The sequence below is a fragment of the Miscanthus floridulus genome, chromosome 6 (genome assembly GCF_019320115.1).
Source record: "Miscanthus floridulus cultivar M001 chromosome 6, ASM1932011v1, whole genome shotgun sequence".
Taxonomy (NCBI): Eukaryota; Viridiplantae; Streptophyta; class Magnoliopsida; order Poales; family Poaceae; genus Miscanthus; species Miscanthus floridulus.
In genome coordinates, this window is record NC_089585.1 from 138176094 (window position 1) to 138203478 (window position 27385).

The window sequence follows — 27385 nt, forward strand, 5'->3', positions numbered from 1 at the left end:
CGACGCTGGGCCAGTCAGGCCATTGGGCCGACATGGCATGGCACGAGGCCTTTTAGGGCTGCGCTTGGGCCGTTAGTGCTGCCCGTGGGCCGGCACGGCACGACCTGATGCACCTGACGGGCCGTGTCGGCCCGATGACCTCCGGGCCGTGCCAAGCACGGGCCCGTGCTTGGCCAGGCCGGGTGGCCCGAATGGCCATCTATATTGCTAGGTTTACACGTACGCTGACTACCAAGCAAATTAAAGCATAACCAATCATGTCTGGTCGTCGTCGTTCGTGGACAATATGGGCACCTCTCCTGGCGTCGCTGCTGCTTGTCGGGCTCGCGTCGTCGTCGACCGTGGGCGCCAAGGTGGTGGAGGAGGAGGAGGACGACGACGGCGAAGCCAGCAAGAAGAAGCCCCACGTTAACCACAGCAAGTTCAAGGCGGACCCATGGACGGACGGGCACGCGACGTTCTACGGTGGGCGCGACGGGTCCGGCACCACGGACGGCGGCGCGTGTGGGTACAAGGGCGAGCTAGGAAAAGACTACGGCGCGCTGACGGCGGCCATGGACCCGTCACTGTATAGCAACAGGGTCGGGTGCGGCGTGTGCTACGATCTCAAGGGCACCGTGGTGGTGACGGCCACCAACCAGGCCCCGCCGCCGGTGAGCGGGCAGAAGGGCGAGCACTTCGACCTCACCATGCCGACGTTCCTCAAGATCACTGAAAAGAAGGCCGGCATCATGCCCATCACCTACCGCAAGTACGTAGTAGTAGTGCAGCTGTCGATGTTTGACCACCGATAGCCTACCATGGGGGTCCCTGGGGCAGTATGTTCGGGCTTCAGCGTATGCGGAACTCGATGGTTAACGCAAGAGACAGTCGATTTATCCTGGTTCGGACCCTCGATCTTTGATCGAGTAATAGCCCTACGTCCAGTTGGCGTTAGCCTTTTGCGTTGGATTGATTGGAAGTGTTGTGTACAATTATTCTCTTGAACTCCCGATCCAAGGAGCCCTGCCCTCCTTTATATAGTCAGGAGACCAGAGTCCTAGTCGGTTTATAATGAGAGTTCCTAGTAGGATTATAGAGTAATACTGCTACTAAGATTATAGAGGAAGAATCCTAATTAGACTAGGTCTTCTTCCTTCCTTGTGGGGTATCCCATGGGTCCTGCACCGACAAGCCCCTGAGCACTTCATGGTTGAGTTCTAGAAGCCTCGTCTTGTTCCTTCAAGTCTCGTCGAGCAGGAACAAGCGTCGTCTGAGTGCTTTCTTGAGCGAAACCGTGTAGCGCTTCGTGAGATCTTTGCGTGGTGTGTACTTTTTTGAAGAAAAAAGTACTCCTATTTGGATGTAGCCCCCGAGCCTCTTGCTGTTTGGCACAAGGAGCTTGAGGGTCTTTTCTTGAAATCATCTTGATTCTTCGTCGAAAGGCTCCCGAGCATATACCCGGGTTCTTTGTCGAAAAGAGCTCGGATATAGTTATGTCTGGGTTCTTTTTATCGTGTGGTATTGAAGTTGTCTATCTTGAAGAAGTCTTCTGAGTGATGTGCACTTTTTGAAGAAAAAAGTGTGCTCACTGAGTGTAGCCCCCGAGCCTCTTGCTATTTAGAACAAAAAGTTGGAGGGTCTTGAATCTTATGTTGTTTTAAAAATTGTTGTCTTGAAGTAGTTGTCTTGGTGACGTGCGCTTTTTGTAGAAAAAAGTGCACTCACTGAGTGTAGCCCCCGAGCCTCTTGCTATTTGGAACAAAAAGTTAGAGGGTCTTGAATCTTGTGTTGTTTGAAAGGAACTGAGAACTTCTCCTATTGCAGCCCCCGAGCATTTATTCGGGTTGTTTTGTTCAGGAAGAACTCGGATGCATGGTCTTGGCATATTTCCTGGTAGTCCGCTGTTGTCAGATGTAGTCGTATGGTGGTGGTTGAGTGTGAATGTTGTTTGTTCACGAGTTGTACTGTGTTGGTATATCTTTTCGAATATGCTTGTCCTTGAGTACTGTTCCTTCACGCCTGAGTCTTTTTTCATTAAATTCTTTCTTTTCACTGTGTCCTTTGTTAGGCTTGTTTTGTTTGTGCTCCTGGTCCACGTGCACCGCTCTTTCGGTCTATAAATACCCTCCTGGAGTGCTGTTTTTGATTTATTGACCATTTTGTTGCTTGTTCTGAAGTCTCTGTAGTCATGAATATGGTAGTTTGTGAAGTAGAGCAGCCCCCGGGCGTATTTTGCAATTCTTGTATGTCTTGCCGTAGCTAGAGGGAGTCTTGTGATAGGGATTAGAGGTAGGCTAATCCCGCAGCAGCAATGTACCAGGATGTACGTGGCGGTAGTTGGAGGAAGTCTTGTGATGTGGGCTTCGTTCCTTCATCTGGCAGTTCTGGGTTGATCCTCGTCACCTGTCCTGAGACTGTCCGGTGCAGATCAACACCATATCCAGCATCACATCGGTCTTGGGTAGACATATGCCTGCCGGCCTTCTCTGCTCCATGTTGTCCCGCCGTGCTGCTGATTTCCGCCTTGGATGCACTGCGTCCGTCCTTTGAAAAAAACAGTGTAGCCGAGGGCGGTTTGTCCTTCCGAGTAGCAATTTGGGACACGTAGTCATTCTAGAGCCTAGCCATGTCCGGGTTCCTCTTTGCTACTTTTCTTTTCGTGGTATCAAGTTCGTTGGGTCTTGTAAGATTTGTAGTCTTCTATTTTTGAAGTCGCTTGTAATGGAAAGAATCTTGTCTTCTGAGTTATCATTTATTTTTCTACTGTAGTTCTGGTTGTTCATGAGATTCCCGAGTTCTTTTCGTAAGAACTGGGTTCTTATGTTCCTTGTGAGGTAGCCCTTCATTTCTTCATGGTTGACAGGTTGTTTTTGTAGTAATCTGATAACTCCGCCATGGTGCTGGATGGATAAGTCTGAAATCTACCTGTTGAATTGTACCGTTGTGTGGATTTGTGCCCTCCGTCATTTTAGCTGTGTCAGTAAATGGACCGTTGCATTCTCACACCGTGCTTTAACGGGCCTGGTGGGCCGTTTTATCGCTATAAAATCTATTTAAAGACCTTTCATCTTCTTTTTCTTTACTGCCCTTCTCTTGCCTTGAAACCCTAGCTTTCAGAAATCCGCCATCGCCATTGCCGTCGCCATCTTAGCGCCGTTGTCCAAGCCTTCTCTTCCCCTAGTTCCTTCTTGCCTCCATTAGTACATGGGTAGGAAGAAAACTGTGAGCAAGTCCCAGGCAACCTTCATGGACGAGGAGTCATCTCTTTCCGTGATCGAGAACTAGGAGTTCGTGGCCATGAGGGCTGCCCAGAAAGCTTGGCTGGCTCCGACAACAACTGAAGACCAGCTTCGCGAGCTTATCGGTGATGGTCTGATCTAGAGCAAGGGTATTACTGAATGGAGAGTTCTAGGCGAGCATCGGGTCCCCGCTCTAGGTCCTAGTGAGATTATCCTTTTTGTCTCCTTTATCCGTGCCGGTCTTTGCCTTCCTGCTTCCGCATTCCTTCATCAATTTCTTGGTTATTTTGGGGTTAGTCTGAACCATCTAACTCCTAATGTTGTCCTCCATCTTTCTATTTTCATACATCTCTATGAAGCTTTCCTTGGAATTCCTCCTTCTCTTTCACTTTTCCGTCACTTCTTTCGTTTGAAGCCTCAACCTCGCCGCAAAGACACCAATGTTCTTGGCGGCTATGGGATTCAGTTTCGCCAGGGTCTTAAAAGCAAGTTCTTTGATTATGACCTGGTTGATTCTGTGAGGGATTGGCATGTTGATTGGTTCTATGCTGCCAATTTGATTCCTTCTCTTGCCATACATTCTGGATCTGGTCCCTCGGTTAATGACCGGTGGGAAAAGAACTCCCTGATGCTAAACGAGCTCTAGGCGATCCAGCCATTCCTTGAGCGGATAAGCACTCTAAAGCAGCAGGGCTTGATCGGCTTCGGTATTGTCTCGAGCTTTCTCTATCGCCGTGTTTAGCCTCTGAAGGAGCGAGAGAACCTTGGCTTCGAGTACTCTGGGCTGAGGATCCTTCACGCATGGTCCCAGCCCTTGAGTTGACCGATGAGGAGGTACTCGAGCATCTCTAGAAGATGCTGAAAGGAGCAAGCGTTGTCTCGCTTACTGTCTCTGAGTACTCTGCCAAAAACCCGCCTCTGGCTGTAAGTCGTTTTCTCTTCGTGCTTGTTCTTTCTATATTTCTTTTGCTGTATCCATTTTTGCTTAATTTGCCTTGTCTTGTTGTTTTATTCTTTTCGTAGGAATTGGGGCGCAACTTTGTTGACCCTATTCCCCTTGATGTCCTCCCTACCATGGTGAATACTGGGGAGAATCTTGCTGGGGCTTCTGTAACCAGTAAGTTCCCAATCACCACTGTGTTTCCTAGAGTTTCTTCTGGAGTTGTTGATATATGAAGAATATGTTACCCATCCAGTCCCTCGAGGTCCTCGTAGTGTCTCGAAGAGGGGGCGAGCGGATGGTTCTTCATCTGGTTTACCTGCTTCCAAGAAGTCTCGCCAGCCAAGTACTCGTCTAGGTACTCTAGTTGTAGCTAGCATGCTCTTAGGTGAGCATATTAACACACTTTGTCCCTTTGTCTTTTTGTTTTTATCTTGAACCGAGTACTTTTGTTCTTTTTTTAGCTGGTGCAATGGTGGCCTTGGTCAAGACTGAGGAAGAAGAGGATGATGATGCACCCCTTATCATGCGGCGGTGAGTTGTTTTTTTCCTGCTACTGAATCCCTTCTCTTTGTTTTGACTTTGGTCTTGATCTTTTTATAGTAAGCGGTCGTCGGGTATGAACTCTTCTGAGGCTCCTGCACCGGGTTCTTCTATAGCTTCGGTGTCGAGTTCTTCCGTAGCTCTGGTATCGAGTTCTTCTGGGGCTTTGGTACTGGCTTTGCCACTCCTGCCGTCGAGTGGCGGGGACGTTTTTGCTGCCGTGGTTCCCCCTGCGAGGTCTTCTTTTTGTTTCATGAAGAAGAAGATAGCTGGGTGAGTAGATTTTGGTTTTGTTTCTCTGCTTTTGTTCTTCTTTTTTCTTATTCTTTTTTGATGGGTTCTCTTGTTATCTTTTAGGTCTTCATCTTCCCCGGCCCTCCAGTCGACTTCTTGTCAAACCTCTAGTGCGCCCTTGCATGCTGAGTCTCAGGGCTCAGAACGCATGGGCGCCGAGGTGGCTATGGGGGGGATGGAGTTCGTAGCTGTTGATTTGCCAATTCTTGAAGTGACCGTGGCCATGGCGGCGGGTTCTTCTGAGGGATTGGCCTTGGCTTCCCGAGAGATTGCTCTGGTCGTGCCTTCTTCGCCTCGGCCGGCTTCTCCTTCTCCTTCTCTTGCCTCCGGTGGTCCGCCTTTTGCTGATGATGTGGTGTAGCAGTTTGATACCACTCATCGACTATCGAAGTTAACTACTGCCTGGGGAAGCTTATCGACCCTTGCGACTTCTTTTGGAGAAAAGCTCCAGGTAAGTTTGTCGCAGAACCGACCAATTTATAAGAATACAAGTATAATGGCAATCCGCAAGCGGTCGTACTGTCATACTTGAACCCATATAAACCCGGTAGTCCGTCGAGTACCACGACGGGTCTCGATAAACGATTTACAACAACCAAGATCGTACAGGATTCAACATACATGCCACAAATTACATAAAGTTCACAGATACTTTTCATCATCAGAGTACGAATAGAAAGTTATTACAAACCAAGTTTGATAATTAAAGCGGAAGCAAATAAGTTCGAAGATAAGTTTCCAACGTAGTTTGATACAGTGCCATGCTAGATCACGATCCACAAAAGCAAAGATAGGAATTACTAAGGAAGCCTGCCCAAGGCTTACTCCTCATCCACAGCGGGATAGAAGCAACTCTTGCAATACCCATGATACACAGTGCCATCTGCAACAATGGGAAAATAAACCCTGAGTACGAGAAGGTACTCAGCTAGACTTACCCGTCATGAACCAGAAATAAAATGACTCCAAGGATTATGCAAGGCTGTATAAGTGGACGTAACTTGACAATATTTTTGCGAAAAAGGCAATTAATCTTTGTACACTTGTGATTCCTTTATCAAGTTAATTATAACTATCCATTTCTAGATTAGCAACTACCCTGTGCCAAACATGTGGTATATTATTTAGAATCATACAATAGTAACCATAGCAGGTATTGTAATTCCATATTCATCCGAACCATCATGTTTCATAACACAGTTACTACGATGTTGGAGCTAGCCAAGTTTCTCACTATCCGGGAGAGACGGCGATTCAAATCGATTTCTACCAGCTGGGAATTTATTCCTAACACAAACCCAGATCTATCAGCCACGATAGTCTTAGGTCACCTTTGGTACAACTCCGGTACACATTTCGCGGGTTCGTACTGCGCCGCACAATCTGGAACACCAGATGCCAGGATGCTCAGGCCAAGCCTGCCCTTGGGCTCAGTCTGATCGTTCCCCGGAAGGAGCGCACAACAGAACGATTCCCGGCCTGAGTTGAATTACTCGGCTTCACGGTCGGAACGAGTTATCCGGCCAGCTAAGTGAGAGGCATGCGTTCAATCTTGTCAGAAGTTCCAACAACGGTACGGTCCTTGATCGACACAGACGGGGATAGATCCACACCCAAGACCTCCATGCCTTGTTGCTTTTCTATCGATATCCCGCCCGGTCTCCATTTACATTAACCATGGTTCTGTTCCACGATAGCAGATATAGCCAACCGTGCTTCGGTATCCACCTATATCTCGCAGGTGACAGGAAATCACCCGACTTCTACCGGTCTAAGCATGGCTAAGCATATATTCGATCCTGGACCTATACCGGTTAACAATATAATATCTGGACAAGGAATGTATATGCATCAAGTGGTTTCATTCAACTCTTATAACCTAATGCATCAATCATAAATACGTAAGTAAACATTTGTAAATTACTAGGAGACTTATAATGCTCCGGGGCTTGCCTCGCAGAAAGGAAGTAGGACGATGGTCAGGGCACTCCGGAAGCTCTTCAGGGTTCTGCTCCACGCCTTCGGGAGCTGCGGCTTGCGGATCCTCCTGCGGTTTCCCTTCCTCTGCTTCTTCGAATTCCAGCAACGTGATTTCTTCCTCCGATCCTAGATGCATGAGTATGGTATAAGTATTACGAATGCATATATGTTAACAAGTGCATCACGTTGTTTGAGTAGGTGCATATCTCTTCTCGCTTACTACTTAACTACTTCTACAAAGCATCGACTATGCCCTAAACAGTATCTACTTGTTTCACTCATAACTGGAGTTCTACAATTCCAAATCTAGTGATCCTAGACTTTCTGGAAAGCTTATCAAATTTTCTACAACTTTGTTATTAACCATTTTTACAGTCTTCATCAGTTTCAACATGCAACTCATCATATTCTAGAATCAGTCCAGAAATGACTTAACATACAATATAAAGTAATAACACCTCTACTTCATGTAATCATTCACAAATTGACAACCTAGAACCTACCAACAGTTTAAGCATACCAAACATAGTTAAGATAATATAATGGCAAAGCCCAAACTATTTATTAAATTGCCTTTATTATTTTATTTAGATATCTAGGTTAAATAATAAATATATATCAGATGTGCTGAATAAATTCTCAAAAATTTACAAAGCCTTAATAATGCTATCAAAGGACTACTATAAAAATTTCATGTCATTTTGCTAAGTAGAACATCCTATACAAAAATGATAAGGAAGCAAGGCTTGAAATAGCATAAATGGAAAATCCTATTGAAAAGTGTCAAGCAACAGATTTCTTATTTTTCCTAACATCCATATGGTACTAGTATCACCTCCAACAAATTTCATGAATTTTGGACTTATAATTAATTTATAAAAATTCATGCAAGGATTAACTATTTATAAAAGAAAAATCTATAACTATAGATCTACACATGCACTGGTCCTAAAATTTTTATCCAAGCTCATGTATAACAAGAACAGCCTACCACAAAAATTTCATAATTTTTGGAGCACAGGAACTCTAGATATAAAATAAACAAATTTGAATGCATTCAAAAGCACATTTCAAATCTTTATTTAAATCTCCAGAAATTTCTACTGTTTAAGCCAAGAACATATTTTTCCTAAATACTACATTTCCTAAGGAACACAATCATATTTATTTCACAATTTTTGGAGCTACCAAACTGAAGATACAAAATAACCAAAACAAATCAAAAACTGGATTTAAAATGAATTAGCCCTCTCTACTGCTGTCGCTGACCGGTGGGACCCGCTGGTCAGGGGACCCCACGCGTCAGTGACACAGAGCAGAGCAGCGGCGCTGCTGGGCACTGCGCGGCTGCGGCTCGACGACGGCGAGCTTCGCCGGCGGTGAGGTCATCAGGGTAGGACCTACATGACCTGGCGAACCTATTGAGCCACTTGGCCGGCCCTATTGCTGACCCTAGAGCTAGCGGCGGCGGCCATGGCGGAACGGCGAGGCTGGACCACGGCAAAACGCCAGCGACGTCCTCGGTGGCCCGACCTAAGGCTCGGACGAGCACCGGGGTACTACGGCGGACCTAGCGCGCTAGCTAACGCTTGGAGAGGGGGACTGTGGCGGCGTGGCCACGACGACGGGGCTTGCGGTGGAGCTCCGGCGAGGCGGTGTGCGGGGCTAGAGCTCACCGAGCTTAAAACGGCGGCACTGGCTGGCGCAGGGAGTCGCGGGGAAGACGGCTATGCGGTTGCGGTGATGGAGAAGCGGCTATGCGAGGCTTGTGCCGTCAACGACGACGGTGGCGCTACGGGAGCTCGACGGCTATGCTTGCGGGTGCTGCGGACGGTGAAGGAGACCGAGGTGAAGTGAAAAAGGAGCGTGGCTGAGTGCGGGCGGGCGTTGGCGTGATGAAGGCTCGCTCGGGCGCGGCGTGGCCTGCCTGGTCAGGGCAACGGCGACGCGCGGCCGACGGGACCTCCACGCGGTGGCTCTGCTCTGAAGCTGGTCGGCCACTGTGCCGATCGATTTAGTCGATTCAGTCGCGTGATGCAGTGCCTGACAGCGCGTTTTCTCATTGATTTAACTGCTAATCCGTGGCTCCAACTCGTAAATGATCTAAATGACTTTCGTAGTCCTAAGTACCAGCTACAAATGTTGTTCAATGATCGTGTTCCAATTCTCATCGTACACCGCGCAAAATCATGATCAAAGTCGGCTCGTCAGGCTGTCAGTCGAGCAAACACTTAGAAAATTTGTTAAGTGTTGAAATCAGGATTTTTGATGATTCTTGTGATCCAATTTCAAACATGTTAGGAGCTGAATCAGTCCAAGACATAAAAATAAAAGTTGTTCCTTATGTCATACACTACAACTTTGCTTTAGTGAACTCCTCCATGCAAGGTCCCTAACACCTAGTTCAACTTTAGTCAAACATGTCACTTTGAAATCATGATACATACACAAACCATGGCTAAATGACCAAACTAGCCTTAGCACTTAATACCAAAGTTGTTCATGATGATACTCTAAGCATGTTAAAACAATTTGCAAGGTCATTTAAGCATTTCATATAGTAGTCACTCATATAGCTATTCAGGTCAACACATGAAATATCGCTTAAGTGCTTGATCATGAAATGTGGCCTTCATGAACAAGGTTCCTTTTGTTAACCTAAGTGTAGCTAAGGTGTTATAGTGACCAACATTACATACTAGCCTTTATTTGCACATGATCATATGCATATGTTACAAGAAACACGAAATAACAAGCAATGTTTCATATGTTTTGATCAGATGTTTCAATTGTAAATGATGATTTATGAATGCTTGATGCTCATGCTCATGTTATGCAAGTCAAGTTATGCAAGGCTAACACCCGAGGTGTTACAGCCCCTCCCCCTTATAAAAATCTCGTCCCGAGATTTGCAAGACCTACCATTCTTGGAAAAAGGCGGGATAAACTTCTTGCAGATAATCTTCTCTTTCCCATGTAGCATCTTGTTCACTGTGATTGTTCCACACCACCTTATAAAACTTAATGATCTTACTTCTTGTTACTCTCTCCATCTCTTCTAATACTCGAATTGGCTTTTCTTCATAGGTCAAATCCGATTGAAGTTGCACGTTGGTGGGTGCAATAGCTTCTTCCGGTACTCGAAGACATTTCTTTAGCTGAGACACATGGAACACATCAAAGATTGCACTCATCTCTGGTGGTAGTTGTAGCTTGTACGCAATATTTCCTTTTCGTTCCAAAATTTTGTATGGCCCTACGTATCTTGGTGAAAGCTTCTTTTTCATCCCAAATCTCTTCACACCTTTCATGGGTGATACTCTTAAGTACACATAGTCATCTACTTCAAAAGTTAGTGGTCTTCTTCTTCGATCGGCATAACTCTTCTGTCTTGATTGAGCTGCTTTCATGTGTTGTTGGATGATACGTACTTGTTCTTCGGCTTCATTGACAAAATCAATACCAAAATATCTCCTTTCACCGGGCTCGATCCAATTCAATGGAGTTCTGCACTTTCTGCCATACAAGGCTTCAAATGGAGCCATCTTGATACTCGCTTGATAACTGTTGTTATAGGAGAATTCAGCTAAAGGTAGCCATTTCTCCCATGAACCTTTTGAAGATATAACACAAGCCCTAAGTAAATCTTCTAGGATTTGGTTCACTCGCTCTGTCTGTCCTGACGTTTGTGGATGATAAGCTGAACTTCTTATTAGCTTGGTTCCCAAAGCTTGGTGTAAGTGCTCCCAGAAATGAGCTATGAACTGTGGTCCTCTATCTGAGATTATGGTCCTGGGTACTCCATGCAATTTCACGATCTGTGAAACATATAACTCAGAGTATTTACCCGCGTGATATGTTGTGTGAACTGGTACAAAATGGGCTGACTTGGTGAGACGATCAACAATGACCCAGATTGAATCGTGACCTTGGGGCGTTGTTGGAAGGCCTGTGATAAAGTCCATACTGATCTCCTCCCATTTCCATCCTGGGATAGGCAGTGGCTGAAGTAATCCAGCGGTTTTCATATGGACGGCTTTCACTCTGCTGCAGTTATCACACCTCGCAACATAGGCTGCGATCTCTTTCTTCATCTTAGTCCACCAAAAACGGTTTCTTAGATCTTGATACATTTTACTACTACCCGGGTGGATAGACAATTTGGACGAGTGAGCTTCTTCTAAAATTTGATTCCTTAGCTCACGGTCTTTTGGCACCACTAGTCGGTCCTCAAACCATAATACACCTCTTTCGTCCAATCTAAAATGTTTTGTTTCTTGCTCTTGCATTTTTCTCTTTATGTGACTTATTCCTACATCAGTCTGCTGTAGCTCTATGATTTTGCCCTCAAGCGAACAACTGATTGTGATATTGTGTAGTACAGTAGGATGTAGCAAGTTGAATCCATCTTCCAATAGCGCTTCTACAGTGTTGCAATGGGACTTCCGACTAAGTGCATCGGCTACTACATTATCTTTACCCGGATGGTAATGCACTTCCAAATTATAGTCCTTAATCAATTCCAACCATCTACGTTGTCTCATGTTCAGTTCTGGCTGGGTAAAGATATACTTGAGGCTTTTGTGGTCAGTAAAAATATGACATACATTGCCCAACAAGTAATGTCTCCATATCTTCAACGCATGGACAACGGCTGCAAGTTCCAAATCATGTGTAGGGTAGTTGACTTCATGTTTTCTCAGTTGCCGAGAGGCATATGCAATTACTCTCCCTTCTTGCATAAGTACACATCCCAAACCTATTCCTGATGCATCACAAAATATATCAAAAGGCTTTTCAATGTCTGGTTGTGCTAGCACTGGCGCTGTAGTCAACAAAGTTCTGAGGGTGTGAAAAGCTGTTTCACATTCTGGTGTCCATTTGTACTTCTCATCTTTCTGAAGTAGTCTGGTCATAGGCTTGGCTATCTTTGAGAAGTCTGGAATAAACCGACGATAGTATCCTGCTAACCCTAGGAAACTCCGAACTTCATGCACCGAAGTTGGGGCTTTCCAATCCATGACCTCCTGCACTTTTGATGGGTCTACTGAGATTCCATCTCTGGATAAAATGTGACCTAAGAAAGGCACTTTGCTCATCCAAAATTCACATTTGCTAAACTTAGCATATAGCTTATGCTCCCTCAACCTGGATAGGACAATCCTTAGATGCTCTTCATGATCTGACTCACTTTCTGAATAAATCAATATGTCATCAATAAACACGACCACGAACCTGTCAAGTTCGGGCATGAATACCGAGTTCATTAGGTACATAAAGTAGGCTGGAGCATTTGTTAGTCCGAAAGACATAACCAAGTACTCGTATAAGCCGTACCTAGTAGAGAAAGCCGTTTTAGGTATATCCTCCGGTCTGATCTTTATCTGATGGTAACCTGATCTTAAGTCAATTTTGGAGAATACTTTTGCCTTTGCTAGCTGATCGAACAAGATGTCGATGCGGGGTAACGGATATTTGTTCTTGATGGTCACAGCATTGAGTGGTCTGTAATCTACACACATCCTTAGTGACTTATCCTTCTTCTTCACAAACAATGCTGGGCATCCCCACGGAGAGGAGCTAGGTTGGATAAGACCCTTGTCCAATAGATCTTGCAATTGAACCTTGAGTTCTGCTAACTCATTGGGTGGCATTCTATAGGGCCTTCTGGATATGGGTGCGGTACCTGGCACTAATTCGATCTTAAATTCCATGTCCCTATCCGGTGGTAGACCTGGTAATTCCTCTGGAAATACATCCGGAAACTCACAAACCACGGAAATATCACATATGGTGGTGGCTTGGATAGCACAGGCTAAATGTTGGGGTTCAAAATCGCGGGAGAGTGGAACTAGAAAAGCATTCCCTCCCGTGGGTTCTCTCAACATGATAGTACGGGTGCTAGTGTCAATAAGAGCACCATGATACTTCATCCAATTCATGCCTAAGATTACACTTATCGACAATCCTGGCAATATTATCAAATCTGTGGTGTACTCCCTCCCTTGGATCAGAATGAGTACATTTTTGACTATCTTTTTGGTAGTAATAGTACCCCCTGCTGAACTTATGTTAAAACCCCCTTTACTTACTTCTATTATTTCTTGATCATGTCTAGATGCAAATGCTTGACTCATAAATGAATGAGAAGCTCCTGAATCAAATAAAACAACAGCGGGGTGCTTGTTGACAAGAAACATACCAGCCGTGACAACTTCTCCGGCGGGCACTTCCTCCACAGCGGTATAGTGCACTTGTCCCTGACGTGCCCTGGCATTCACCTGCCTCTGATTGTTCTAGTTTGGGTTGCCATTCCTCTTGGGGTGGGGGCACTCCTTGGACCAATGACCCAGTTGGTTGCAGTTGAAACAAGGTTGATTACTTTTGAATCCGGCGGAGCTGTCCTGATTACCATTCCCTTTTGGTAAGGCAATAGTGAACGGCTTACAAAACGGTTTCTGTGGCCTATTATTCTGAGCTTTCGGTGGTGGAGGCCTGAACTTGGGTGTAGGTGGACGGAATTGTGGCCTAGCTGTGACAGGCGCTTTTGACTGGAAAGATCCGGATGCACCGGCCTCATAGGCCCTCTTGCGACCTTTAGCAACTGCATGCATGTTGTTGTGATTTTCTTGGGTCAAGGCATCACTAATGAATTCATTGTACGTGGCACATCGGGAGTTTGCCATAGTCTTCATTAATTTGGTACCCAGACCTCGCTTGAAACTCTCAATCTTTTTCTCTTCAGTATCCACGAAACTTGGAGCATATCTTGACAAGTTGTTGAATACGTGCATATATTCTGTGAGTGACTTGGTTCCTTGAGTGAGCCTCATAAATTCTGCTGCTTTCATGCGCATCAGGCCCGGGGGAATATGGTGTCCCCTGAAAGCCAACTTGAATTGATCCTAGGTCACTCTCGCATTAGCAGGCAGAGACGACAGAAAGTGCGTCCACCAGATTCCTGCTGGTCCTTGCAATTGATGAGAAGCATATTCTGCTTTTAGGTGTTCTGTGACTCTTAGCAGACGAAATTTCTGCTCGATGGTATTCAGCCACTCATCGGCCTGTAGTGGTTCCTCAGCCACCTTGAAGATCGGCGGCTTCGTGTCCAAAAATTCCTTGAATGAACTGTGCTGATTTGGCTCAGCCCCTGGTTGCTGTGGGTGGCCACGAGCAGTGTTTTGCGCGATAAGGCGCAAAGCTTCTTCCATTGTCCTCTGGCTCCCTAGGAACTGGGCAAAGAATTCCTGAGCAGACGGTGGTGGTGGGGGTGGCAAGTCATCATGGTTGCCATCCTGGCTACCACCAGCTCCAGCACGGGTGCGCGTTATCTGCGAAGTTGCAACAATAAGCGATTATTGGTCGATGCCAAGAGATTGCAGATGAATTAGGTACTCATGCCAAACTGAAATTACTGGAGAAAATTCTCAAAAAGCACAATAAAAACAGAGGCATAATAATTCATTCTCGCAACATGACATCACCAATTTGACCACTTATCGTGCTCATAACGCATGTAATTTAAAGCGTGATTCACGACAAAGTACAGGAATTGCATTGACGTTCATCCAAACGTGCGATTAACATTACATGATAGTCTAGTTACTAGTGCCAACTTGGAACTACAGGTCCATTACACAAATAAAGGTGATACATTAGTCTTCCCACTACACGCTAAGCGATCTAATCCTCATCATGATCACTATCGAGGTCAGACGTAGAATCATCTCCTTCCCCAGGTTCTACTTCTTCTTCAGGTGCCACTTCTTCTTCTTCTTCCTCGTACCCCTCTAGATCCATTTCTGCGGCTCCAGGTGGTACATAAGGGTGGAGCTGATTGTGCAGTAGATGAACCTCTTCATGCAGATTATCGTTGTATTCTTCAGCATTGGCTAGCTGCTGTCCTAGCTCAAACTGTCGAGCTCTCAGGACATCTTCCCTGGACCAGGCTGCATTCCGTTGGTGAGTTAACCGAGTCATCTCTTCAGTGAGCCTCTCAATCTCGATGTCGTGCTCCCTCTGAAGCTGACGTCGGTCTTCGCGGGCCTGACCAAGAGCACCAGACACACGTCTGAGGCTACCTTCAACTCCATCCAACACTCTCATCACTGCGAACATGGCGCTCATTGCAGGGTTATCGCTGTTCTGCCCTTCTGCTGCACCAATCTCCAAAGATCTTCCTCTTGCCTGCTGCCATGAGTCAGTAGAGGGATCGCCTCTTGGAAAGACTCCAACCAAAGCGGCTGCCAGCTCCTGAGGAAAACGATCCATGATATCCCTCAAGATTCCAAAGGCTGCCCTGCCAGCTGCTTCTTCAGCAGTCCTACCAGTCGACTCATAACACCAGCCTGTCCACTCTGAATCGTCACCTCGGGGACGAACAACGGCCTCCACAGTAACTAAGAGACCTTCTCCCAACCGCTCATTCGCCCAGAAGTAGCGGGGTTCCATTCCATCAGGATAACCTACATAGCTGAGCACTCTCCACAAGAGTGTAGGCATCCCAAACTCTCCAAGGAACGTGTGACGTTGACGGGTACGTGGAGCAAGCTGACGGCTAGGAGCTCTGCCTCCGGTGGACTTGCGAGCAGTCTGCTTGGTGCGTGCCATCTGCACCATCAACACGTACCCTTTGGTGAGACAATGCCATAATGGATAAGAGTTACATAACCGAGTAAGAATCTTATAAGGGGAGGAACAAATATAATTATGTGAATGGTATTTTAACATGATGCATGCTCGTGCCGTACGTCCTCACAAACTTAGGAAAAATTTGTTTCTAACGGTAGACACGGTGGCGTACATACGTTCTCTCATAATTAGCGTAACTAGTCGAGCTACACGTTTCGTTGTTAGTGTACCTGCATAAAATTTCATTTCAGCCCTAAACCCATAAAGAATATGCAGAATGTAATTGTAAATACTTCCATATATGTATACCCATACATATACTTCCATATCAATTTACCCGACAAGAATTTAAACCCACAATTAAATACGTACCATCTACACATGCAAGCATGCATACATAGCCGTACCAAAGCTAACTCTTCCCGACCGCACGCTCACATCTTGCGGTCATACTCTCATCTTACCTTGGCGTAGAGGCATTTGATCCATACATTACCACTCAAGCGAATGGCATCCATACTATAGCACGCCGTATGGACGACGAAGTAAAAACCCCCATGTTAGTACTTAAATAGCCACCTAATAGTCCTTAATTTGGGCATAAGGAAAGTGATCAATGGCACACTTTAGATTTCAAATACCTATTATATAACTAATTGTTGCTAGAGAAGGGTTTTTGAAAAACAAAAACTTTTGTTTTTAAATACACTTGTGACAATTAACGTTGAATCTTGCTCTGATGCCAGCTGTCGCAGAACCGACCAATTTATAAGAATACAAGTATAATGGCAATCCGCAAGCGGTCGCACTGTCATACTTGAACCCATATAAACCCGGTAGTCCGTCGAGTACCACGACGGGTCTCGATAAACGATTTACAACAACCAAGATCGTACAGGATTCAACATACATGCCACAAATTACATAAAGTTCACAGATACTTTTCATCATCAGAGTACGAATAGAAAGTTATTGCAAACCAAGTTTGATAATTAAAGCGGAAGCAAATAAGTTCGAAGATAAGTTTCCAATGTAGTTTGATACAGTGCCATGCCAGATCACGATCCACAAAAGCAAAGATAGGAATTACTAAGGAAGCCTGCCCAAGGCTTACTCCTCATCCACAGCGGGATAGAAGCAACTCTTGCAATACCCATGATACACAGTGCCATCTGCAACAATGGGAAAATAAACCCTGAGTACGAGAAGGTACTCAGCTAGACTTACCCGTCATGAACCAGAAATAAAATAACTCCAAGGATTATGCAAGGCTGTATAAGTGGACGTAACTTGACAATATTTTTGCGAAAAAGGCAATTAATCTTTGTACACTTGTGATTCCTTTATCAAGTTAATTATAACTATCCATTTCTAGATTAGCAACTACCCTGTGCCAAACATGTGGTATATTATTTAGAATCATACAATAGTAACCATAGCAGGTATTGTAATTCCATATTCATCCGAACCATCATGTTTCATAACACAGTTACTACGATGTTGGAGCTAGCCAAGTTTCTCACTATCCGGGAGAGACGGCGATTCGAATCGATTTCTACCAGCTGGGAATTTATTCCTAACACAAACCCAGATCTATCAGCCACGATAGTCTTAGGTCACCTTTGGTACAACTCCGGTACACATTTCGCGGGTTCGTACTGCGCCGCACAATCTGGAACACCAGATGCCAGGATGCTCAGGCCAAGCCTGCCCTTGGGCTCAGTCTGATCGTTCCCCAGAAGGAGCGCACAACAGAACGATTCCCGGCCTGAGTTGAATTACTCGGCTTCGTGGTCGGAACGAGTTATCCGGCCAGCTAAGTGAGAGGCATGCGTTCAATCTTGTCAGAAGTTCCAACAACGGTACGGTCCTTGATCGACACAGACGGGGATAGATCCACACCCAAGACCTCCATGCCTTGTTGCTTTTCTATCGATATCCCACCCGGTCTCCATTTACATTAACCATGGTTCTGTTCCACGATAGCAGATATAGCCAACCGTGCTTCGGTATCCACCTATATCTCGTAGGTGACAGGAAATCACCCGACTTCTACCGGTCTAAGCATGGCTAAGCATATATTCGATCCTGGACCTATACCGGTTAACGGGATAATATCTGGACAAGGAATGTATATGCATCAAGTGGTTTCATTCAACTCTTATAACCTAATGCATCAATCATAAATACGTAAGTAAACATTTGTAAATTACTAGGAGACTTATAATGCTCCGGGGCTTGCCTCGTAGAAAGGAAGTAGGACGATGGTCAGGGCACTCCGGAAGCTCTTCAGGGTTCTGCTCCACGCCTTCGGGAGCTGCGGCTTGCGGATCCTCCTGCGGTTTCCCTTCCTCTGCTTCTTCGAATTCCAGCAACGTGATTTCTTCCTCCGATCCTAGATGCATGAGTATGGTATAAGTATTACGAATGCATATATGTTAACAAGTGCATCACGTTGTTTGAGTAGGTGCATATCTCTTCTCGCTTACTACTTAACTACTTCTACAAAGCATCGACTATGCCCTAAACAGTATCTACTTGTTTCACTCATAACTGGAGTTCTACAATTCCAAATCTAGTGATCCTAGACTTTCTGGAAAGCTTATCAAATTTTCTACAACTTTGTTATTAACCATTTTTACAGTCTTCATCAGTTTCAACATGCAACTCATCATATTCTAGAATCAGTCCGGAAATGACTTAACATGCAATATAAAGTAATAACACCTCTACTTCATGTAATCATTCACAAATTGACAACCTAGAACCTACCAACAGTTTAAGCATACCAAACATAGTTAAGATAATATAATGGCAAAGCCCAAACTATTTATTAAATTGCCTTTATTATTTTATTTAGATATCTAGGTTAAATAATAAATATATATCAGATGTGCTGAATAAATTCTCAAAAATTTACAGAGCCTTAATAATGCTATCAAAGGACTACTATAAAAATTTCATGTCATTTTGCTAAGTAGAACATCCTATACAAAAATGATAAGGAAGCAAGGCTTGAAATAGCATAAATGGAAAATCCTATTGAAAAGTGTCAAGCAACAGATTTCCTATTTTTCCTAACATCCATATGGTACTAGTATCACCTCCAACAAATTTCATGAATTTTGGACTTATAATTAATTTATAAAAATTCATGCAAGGATTAACTATTTATAAAAGAAAAATCTATAACTATAGATCTACACATGCACTGGTCCTCAAATTTTTATCCAAGCTCATGTATAACAAGAACAGCCTACCACAAAAATTTCATAATTTTTGGAGCACAGGAACTCTAGATATAAAATAAACAAATTTGAATGCATTCAAAAGCACATTTCAAATCTTTATTTAAATCTCCAGAAATTTCTACTGTTTAAGCCAAGAACATATTTTTCCTAAATACTACATTTCCTAAGGAACACAATCATATTTATTTCACAATTTTTGGAGCTACCAAATTGAAGATACAAAATAACCAAAACAAATCAAAAACTGGATTTAAAATGAATTAGCCCTCTCTACTGCTGTCGCTGACCGGTGGGACCCGCTGGTCAGGGGACCCCACGCGTCAGTGACACAGAGCAGAGCAGCGGCGCTGCTGGGCACTGCGCGGCTGCGGCTCGACGACGGCGAGCTTCGCCGGCGGTGAGGTCATCAGGGTAGGACCTACATGACCTGGCGAACCTATTGAGCCACTTGGCCGGCCCTATTGCTGACCCTAGAGCTAGCGGCAGCGGCCATAGTGGAACGGCGAGGCTGGACCACGGCAAAACGCCGGCGACGTCCTCGGTGGCCCGACCTAAGGCTCGGACGAGCACCGGGGTACTACGGCGGATCTAGCGCGCTAGCTAACGCTTGGAGAGGGGGACTGTGGCGGCGTGGCCACGACGACGGGGCTTGCGGTGGAGCTCCGGCGAGGCGGTGTGCGGGGCTAGAGCTCACCGAGCTTAAAACGGCAGCACTGGCTGGCGCAGGGAGTCGCGGGGAAGACGGCTATGCGGTTGCGGTGATGGAGAAGCGGCTATGCGAGGCTTGTGCCATCAACGACGACGGTGGCGCTGCGGGAGCTCGACGGCTATGCTTGCGGGTGCTGCGGACGGCGAAGGAGACCGAGGTGAAGTGAAAAAGGAGCGTGGATGAGTGCGGGCGGGCGTTGGCGTGATGAAGGCTCGCTCGGGCGCGGCGTGGCCTGCCTGGTCAGGGCAACGGCGACGCGCGGCCGACGGGACCTCCACGCGGCGGCTCTGCTCTGAAGCTGGTCGGCCACTGTGCCGATCGATTCAGTCGATTCAGTCGCGCGATGCAGTGCCTGACAACGCGTTTTCTCATTGATTTAACTGCTAATCCGTGGCTCCAACTCGTAAATGATCTAAATGACTTTCGTAGTCCTAAGTACCAGCTACAAATGTTGTTCAATGATCGTGTTCCAATTCTCATCGTACACCGCGCAAAATCATGATCAAAGTCGGCTCGTCAGGCTGTCAGTCGAGCAAACACTTAGAAAATTTGTTAAGTGTTGAAATCAGGATTTTTGATGATTCTTGTGATCCAATTTCAAACATGTTAGGAGCTGAATCAGTCCAAGACATAAAAATAAAAGTTGTTCCTTATGTCATACACTACAACTTTGCTTTAGTGAACTCCTCCATGCAAGGTCCCTAACACCTAGTTCAACTTTAGTCAAACATGTCACTTTGAAATCATGATACATACACAAACCATGGCTAAATGACCAAACTAGCCTTAGCACTTAATACCAAAGTTGTTCATGATGATACTCTAAGCATGTTAAAACAATTTGCAAGGTCATTTAAGCATTTCATATAGTAGTCACTCATATAGCTATTCAGGTCAACACATGAAATATCGCTTAAGTGCTTGATCATGAAATGTGGCCTTCATGAACAAGGTTCCTTTTGTTAACCTAAGTGTAGCTAAGGTGTTATAGTGACCAACATTACATACTAGCCTTTATTTGCACATGATCATATGCATATGTTACAAGAAACACGAAATAACAAGCAATGTTTCATATGTTTCGATCAGATGTTTCAATTGTAAATGATGATTTATGAATGCTTGATGCTCATGCTCATGTTATGCAAGTCAAGTTATCTAAGGCTAACACCCGAGGTGTTACAAAGTTTTTCTGTCGTTCCTTGTTTGGATGCTCGTTTTTCTTCTGTCCTTATGTCTTGTTTTTCTTTGTCTCTTTTTGCTCAGTCCTTCTCTCATGATCATACTGGCTTCTTTTTCTCGTCTGAAAATGAGAAAAAGTTGTCTTCTGAAGTGAGCGCCCTGAAAGCCGATCTTGACCTCCTCTGGGCTGAGATGGAGGCTGAGCGTCAAACACATCAGAAGGAGGAACAAGCTCTTCGTGCCTGGGTTATTGAGACCGAGAAGCGGAGGGATGTTGCTTTCCAGGAGGCTTTAAAGAATTCGGAGGCCATGAAGAGCTTGGAGGCCACGAAGAAAGAGTGCAATGGTATTGCGGGTTCTTTTGTTTTCCTTCTGTATTCAAACTTTCCTTTCTACTGACTTGTTGTTTGGTGCCTTGTCCAGCTCTCCGAGTTGAAAAGCAGAAGCTCTCGGAGGGTATTGATGAGATGAAGACTCTTATTCGTTCTAGTCACAACAAGGCTAAGGAGGTAATTACTCATGCTGAGGAAGAACTCGCGCTTGCTAAGTTGATTAGGCATGGAGCTGATAGAGATCTTGTGTAGGCCCAAAAAACTATTGAAGACTTGTCTAGCAAGTTGGCAACGGCTATTGAAAACTAGAAAGCTTTGTGGAAATCCTTTCGTGCAGTAGTCGATGTTCTCCGAACTCCAGCGGATGATGGGCAATCTTGGGCTCAGTTGATTCCTTGAATTCTGACTCGTTTCCAAGAGTTCGTGAAGAGGTGCACCCAACTGTGTACCAAGAATGTCCTGGCCCAGGTCCGGGTTCTTGCTCCAACGGCGCCTTTGTCTAAGGTAGCAGAGGAAGCCGATAGTCAAGAATACATTGATGCCGTTGAGAGGATGGAGGCTGAAGTCGAAGACTTAGCTAGTAGAATTGTAAATAATCTTAATATTGTTATCTCTTCTCCTGATGATGACGCTTGATGTATTTGACCTTTATGTCCGTGCCTTGTAATATGACATTATACTTCTTTTTGAATGAAGATTTTTGTTGATGTCTTCTTTGCTTGGATCCCTTGTTTATTCTTTGGATGAGTTGTCCAAGTGATCCGAGTTACTTGACTTGCCAAGTACTTTGTCATACTTTCGTCTTTGTCATGTAAACAATTCTGCGTGTTATCAAACTTTCTTGATTTGTCGAGTACTTTTCTGTCCCATGCAAACAACTCGTTATATGTAGATCTTTATGTTGACAACCTTTCTTGATCTATCGAGTGCTTGTCTGGCCTTCTTCTGTGCCATGTAAACAACTCTTTATATGTAGATCTTTGTGTTCTTGGGTATCTCCAGTGTAGCCCCCGAGCCTCTTGCTATTTGGAACAAGTAGCTGGAGGGTCTTGTCTTGAAATTGCTCTGGTCTATGCTCAGGCTTAGTTTTAGTCGTTTTGCTTTTTGTTTCGGATGTTAGCTCGTTAGCTACCCTCATTGGTGGGCTCAAGCGTCTTTTCAGCTATTTTGCTCTCGGCTGGGATGCTCAGGCGTATTTTCAGCCGTTTTGCTTTTTATTTCGGGTGTTAGCTTGTTAGCTACCCTCATCGGCGGGCTCAAGCGTCTTTTTAGCTATTTTGCTCTCGGCTGGGTTGCTTAGGCGTATTTTTAGCCATTTTACTTTTTATTTTGGGTGTTAGCTTGTTAGCTACCCTCATCGGCGGGCTCAAGCGTCTTTTCAGCTATTTTGCTCTCGGTCGGGATGCTTAGGCGTATTTTCAGCCATTTTACTTTTTATTTCGGGTGTTAGCTTGTTAGCTACCCTCATCGGTGGGCTCAAGCGTTTTTTCAGCTATTTTGCTCTCGGCCGGGATGCTTAGGCGTATTTTCAGCCATTTTTCTTTTTATTTCGGGTGTTAGCTTGTTAGCTACCCTCATCGGCGGGCTCAAGCGTTTTTTAGCTATTTTGCTCTCTGCCAGGATGCTCAGGCGCCTTTTCAGCCATTTTGTTTTTAAGAAACAACTCGGGGAAAGCCATAATGGGACATATGTTTATCGAGAAAGAATAATCTTTATTGATCATGAATATTGATATGTCACAATGGTACATATGTTTTTGGTGAGCGCTATCTTTATTGATCATGAACATTGATCTCTTGTGTCTTGTATACCTATTTTCCCTTGAGTTGTTTTCATGCGTAGAATCTTCATAGCTGACTGATGTGCCATGTATTGTTGACTTCTTTTCTGTCTTCAGTTATGAGCTTGTATGTGTCCGGTCCGATGACTTTTGTGACGATAAAAGGACCTTCCCATGGACTGAGTAGTTTGTGGCGTCTGTCGGTTTTTTGCATTTTTCTTAGTACTAGATCTCCGACTGTAATGATCGAGACTGGGTATTCTTGTTGTAGTGGCGCCTTAGTCCTTGGAGGTATCTTGCTGATTGCAGGGTAGCGTTTATTCTGACTTCTTCTGTACTGTCGATTTCTAATCTTCGGGTGTGTTCTACTTCTCCTTCGTCGTATTGCTTTATCCTTGGTGACATCCAGATCAAGTCTGCAGGTAGTATGGCTTCTGATCCGTACACCAGGAAGAAAGGTGAGTATCCGGTGACTCTGCTTATTTGAGTCCGTAGCCCCCATACAACCTTGGGTAATTCTTCAATCCATTTTGATCCATAGTCTACTAGTTCTTCATACAGTCTTGGTTTTAATCCAGCTAGTATGAGTCCGTTTGCCCTTTCGACCTGTCCGTTGGCCTCTAGGTGTGCGACTGATGCGTAATCTATTTTGAAACCGTAGTCCTGTGCCCAACTTTGGAATTCTGTGGCCATGAAGGGAGAACCCAAATACGTGATGATTCAATTGGGCATGCCGAAGCGGTGCATAATGTCTTGGATGAACTCGACTGCTTTGGCTGCGCTATATTTTGCTAGTGGTTTGAATTCAATTCATTTGGTGAACTTGTCAATTGCCTCGAAGATGTACTCGAATCCGCCTTTTGCTTTCTTGAGAGGTCCTACTTGATCTAGCCCCCAGTAGGAGAAGGGCCAAGCGGGTGGTATGCAGATGAGGTTGTGGGCTGGCACATGAGCCTGTCTTACGAACATCTGACAACTTTTGCATCTTCTGACGAGTTCTTCTATGTCTTTCAAAGCGGTTGCCCAGTAGAAACCGGTGCGGAATGCTTTGCCGACTAGTGTTCTTGAAGCGGCGTGATTTCCACAGCAACCTGAGTGTATTTCATCTAGGATTTGTTTACCTTCTTCAAATAAGACGCATTTTAGGAGTACTCCTAATGATGTGGCGCTTCTGTAGAGCTTGTCTCCTACTAGGACGTAATTCTTGCTTCTACGAACAACTCGGGTAGCTTCATGTTTTTCTGCTGGCAACTTATTCTCTTTGATATAATCAATAAAAGCATGTGTCCATGAAGTGTTGATTACCAGAATCTGGTTGCCTTTGGCTGTGAGTTCTGGGGTTGTCTCACCGGGTTGTTTGATAGGAGCTGATAACTCCTCTATGAATACGCCGGGTGGGACCTTTGCCCTATCTAATCCGAGCGTGGCGAGGACATCTGCTGCAATGTTGGAATCGCGCAGGACATGTAGAATTTCTAATCCTTAGAAATGTTTTTCGAGTTTTCGGATTTCAGCACAGTAAGCACCCATGTTTTCTTTGGTGCAATCCCAATCTTTGTTGACTTGGTTGATGACTATTGCCGAATCGCCGTACACGAGTAATCGCTTGATTCCGAGGGTAATTGCCACTCGTAGCCCTTGGATGAGAGCTTCGTACTATGCTTCATTATTGGTAGCTTACCATAATATCTGAAGGACATACTTGAGTTGTTTTCCATCTGGAGAAATTAGGAGAACGCCTGCACCGGCTCCGCCTAGCTTGAGTGATCCATCAAAGTACATCTTCCAGTGGTCAAGGATTGTATTTGACATAGGTTGTTAAATCTCTGTACACTCGGTAACAAAATCGGCAAGGGCTTGAGATTTAATTGCTTTCCGTGGGGTAAAATCGATGTTGAGAGCACCGAGTTCAACTGCCCACTTAGATATGCGCCCTATTGCGTCTCTGTTGTGTAAGATGTCTCCTAGTGGGAAATATGTCACCACGTTAATCTTGTGGCTTTCAAAATAGTGGCGAAGCTTGCGTGAAGTGATCAGTAGGGCGTATAGTAGTTTTTGCACATGTGGGTACCAGATTTTTGATTCTGACAGTACTTCGCTGATGTACTATACTGGGCGTTGTACTTTATATACACGCCCTTCTTCTTGTCTTTCTACTACTATCGCCGTGCTGACCACGGTAGAAGTTGCCGCAATGTATAGCATCATGTCTTCATCTTTCTTTGGAGGTATGAGAACTGGTGAGGATGTGAGGTATGCCTTAAGTTTCTTGAAAGCTTCATTGGCTTCTTCTGTCCACTCGAACTTGTCTGTCTTCTTTAGCAATTTAAAGAAAGGTAACCCTTTTTCGCCCAGTCTTGATATGAAACGATTTAGTGCCGCCATGTAGCCTGTTAGCTTCTGCACATCTTTGACACTTCGAGAAGGGCCCATCTCTATTTTGGCTCGAATTTGCTTGGCGCTTGCTTCAATTCCGCGATGACTGACCAAGAATCCGAGTAGTTGTCCTGAAGGAACTCCGAATACACACTTGTTTGGGTTCAATTTCCACCTCCACCTTTTCAGATTTTCGAAGGTTTGCTTTAGGTCTTCAATTAGCGCATCCAGGTTCTTTGTCTTTACCACTACGTCATCCACATATGCTTCTACATTTTCGCCGATCTGATCACCAAGCCATGTTTGAATAGCTCTTTGATAGGTGGCTCCAGCATTCTTGAGTCCAAACGACATGGTTTTGTAGCAGTAGGCACCGAACAGAGTGATGAAAGATGTCTTATTCTGGTCTTGTTCTTTTAATGCAATTTGGTGATATCCTGAATAGCAATCAAGAAAAGATAATAGGGCGGATCCTGCTGTTGAGTCAACTATCTGATCAATACGCGGTAGGCCAAATGGATCTTTCGGGCAGTGTTTGTTGAGATCTGTGTAGTCGACGCACATGCGCCACACGTCTGTATTCTTTTTCTGTACTAGAACTGGGTTTGCTAGCCAATCTGGATGAAGGATTTCTCTGATGAATCCGACTGCTAATAGCTTCGCGATTTCTTTTTTAATTGCTGCCTTCTTGTCGGGTGAGAATCGTCGTAGCCGTTGCTTCACAGGCTTAGAGCCTTCATTGATATTAATTCTATGCTCAGCCAACTCTCTTGGGACCCCTGGCATGTTGGCCGGCTTCTAAGCGAAGATATCTCTGTTGTTCCAAAGAAAGTTGGTGAGCGCGAGTTCCTATTTTGCCGAGAGGTGGACACTGATGGTTGATGTTTTGGAGGGATCGCCAGTGCCCAGGTCAATTTGCTTGATGTCGGCTTCTTTTGGTGGTGCGAGGATGCTGGGCTTTTTAGCCGGTATCTCTAGTTCTTCTTGGCTTATTTCTACGGCAATAATGGCTATTTCTTTTCTTCCATCGTTTGCCTGTGCTTTTGCTGTAATTTGGATTGCCTAAACATCACAGTCAAATGCGCGCTTTAAATCACTCCGAAGAGAAAGGACACCGTTAGGCCCTGGCATCTTAAGCAACAGGTACGGATAATGCGGTATTGCCATAAATTTTGCTAGTGCCGGGCGCCCGAGGATCGCATGATATGATGAATCGAAGTCCGCGACTTCAAACTTGATGAACTATGTACAGTAGTTCGAGGGAGTTCCAAAAGTAACTGGTAGAGTAATTTGTCCGAGTGGCATGGCTGCCTTGCCAGGTACTATTCCATAAAAAGGTGTACTTGTTGGTGTAATCATCCCGGCGAGTTGTAGTCCCATCTTCCTTAGCGTTTTTGAAAAGATGATGTTGAGTCCGGCTCCCCTGTCGATTAGTACCTTGGTGACAGTCATACCGGCAATAGTTGGATCTAGAACCAGTGGGTAATGGCCTATGTTTCCTATGCTGGTCCATTGGACTTCTCTTGAAAATTGGATTGGATACTCTGACCAATTGAGATATCTTGGTATAGCAGGTTCTGCTGCCATGATGGTTCGTAATGCTAGTTTTTCTTGATGTTTGCTTCTGGAATCTAGAACCCCGGCAAAGATTACTGCCACTGTCCCTCTGGATTTTTGGAATCCCTTGTCTTCATGGTTGTCTCCTTTTTTCTGATTGTCTTCTTTATTGTTTCCCTTGCTATCTTTTCTAATGTATCTTTCGTTGAAGGTGTAGCAATTTCCGATGGTGTGCTTTCCATTGGGGTGTAAGGGGCAACGTATGTTCTCAATGTCGTCATATCTTCTGGGCTTGGTAAATTTCTTTGATTTGTCAGCCATTGCTACTGTGTTGTCTGGACCACGCTTTCTTTCCTGATGTCTGTTGTTTCGAGGATTTTGCCTGTCCGGGTTGTCTCTGTTGTTTCTATCTGGCAATCTTTCACGTGTCTTCTCCTCTGCAGTAATCATCTTTTCACTGTTCATCTAAATTCTTCGTTGTTTCTTGGATTTTCTTTGTAGAAGTCTTGAAATTGCCACCTAGCCATGATTCTGTAAGAGAAAACTTTGATTACTTCTCGTTGTGTGATGTGATGTACTTGAGCTCATA

General features: G+C 44.9%; 1 protein-coding gene across 1 annotated transcript in view; it reads left to right on the plus strand.

Annotated features, from left to right (window-relative positions):
- The first annotated feature begins 257 nt into the window (after nucleotides 1-257).
- LOC136461333 (expansin-A26-like) overlaps nucleotides 258-27385 on the plus strand; it is a 29845-nt gene continuing 2717 nt past the window's right edge. The window contains exon 1 of the mRNA XM_066460671.1: nucleotides 258-751. Within this exon, the coding sequence (XP_066316768.1) occupies nucleotides 258-751 (494 nt within the window). The remainder of the gene's footprint in view (nucleotides 752-27385) is intronic.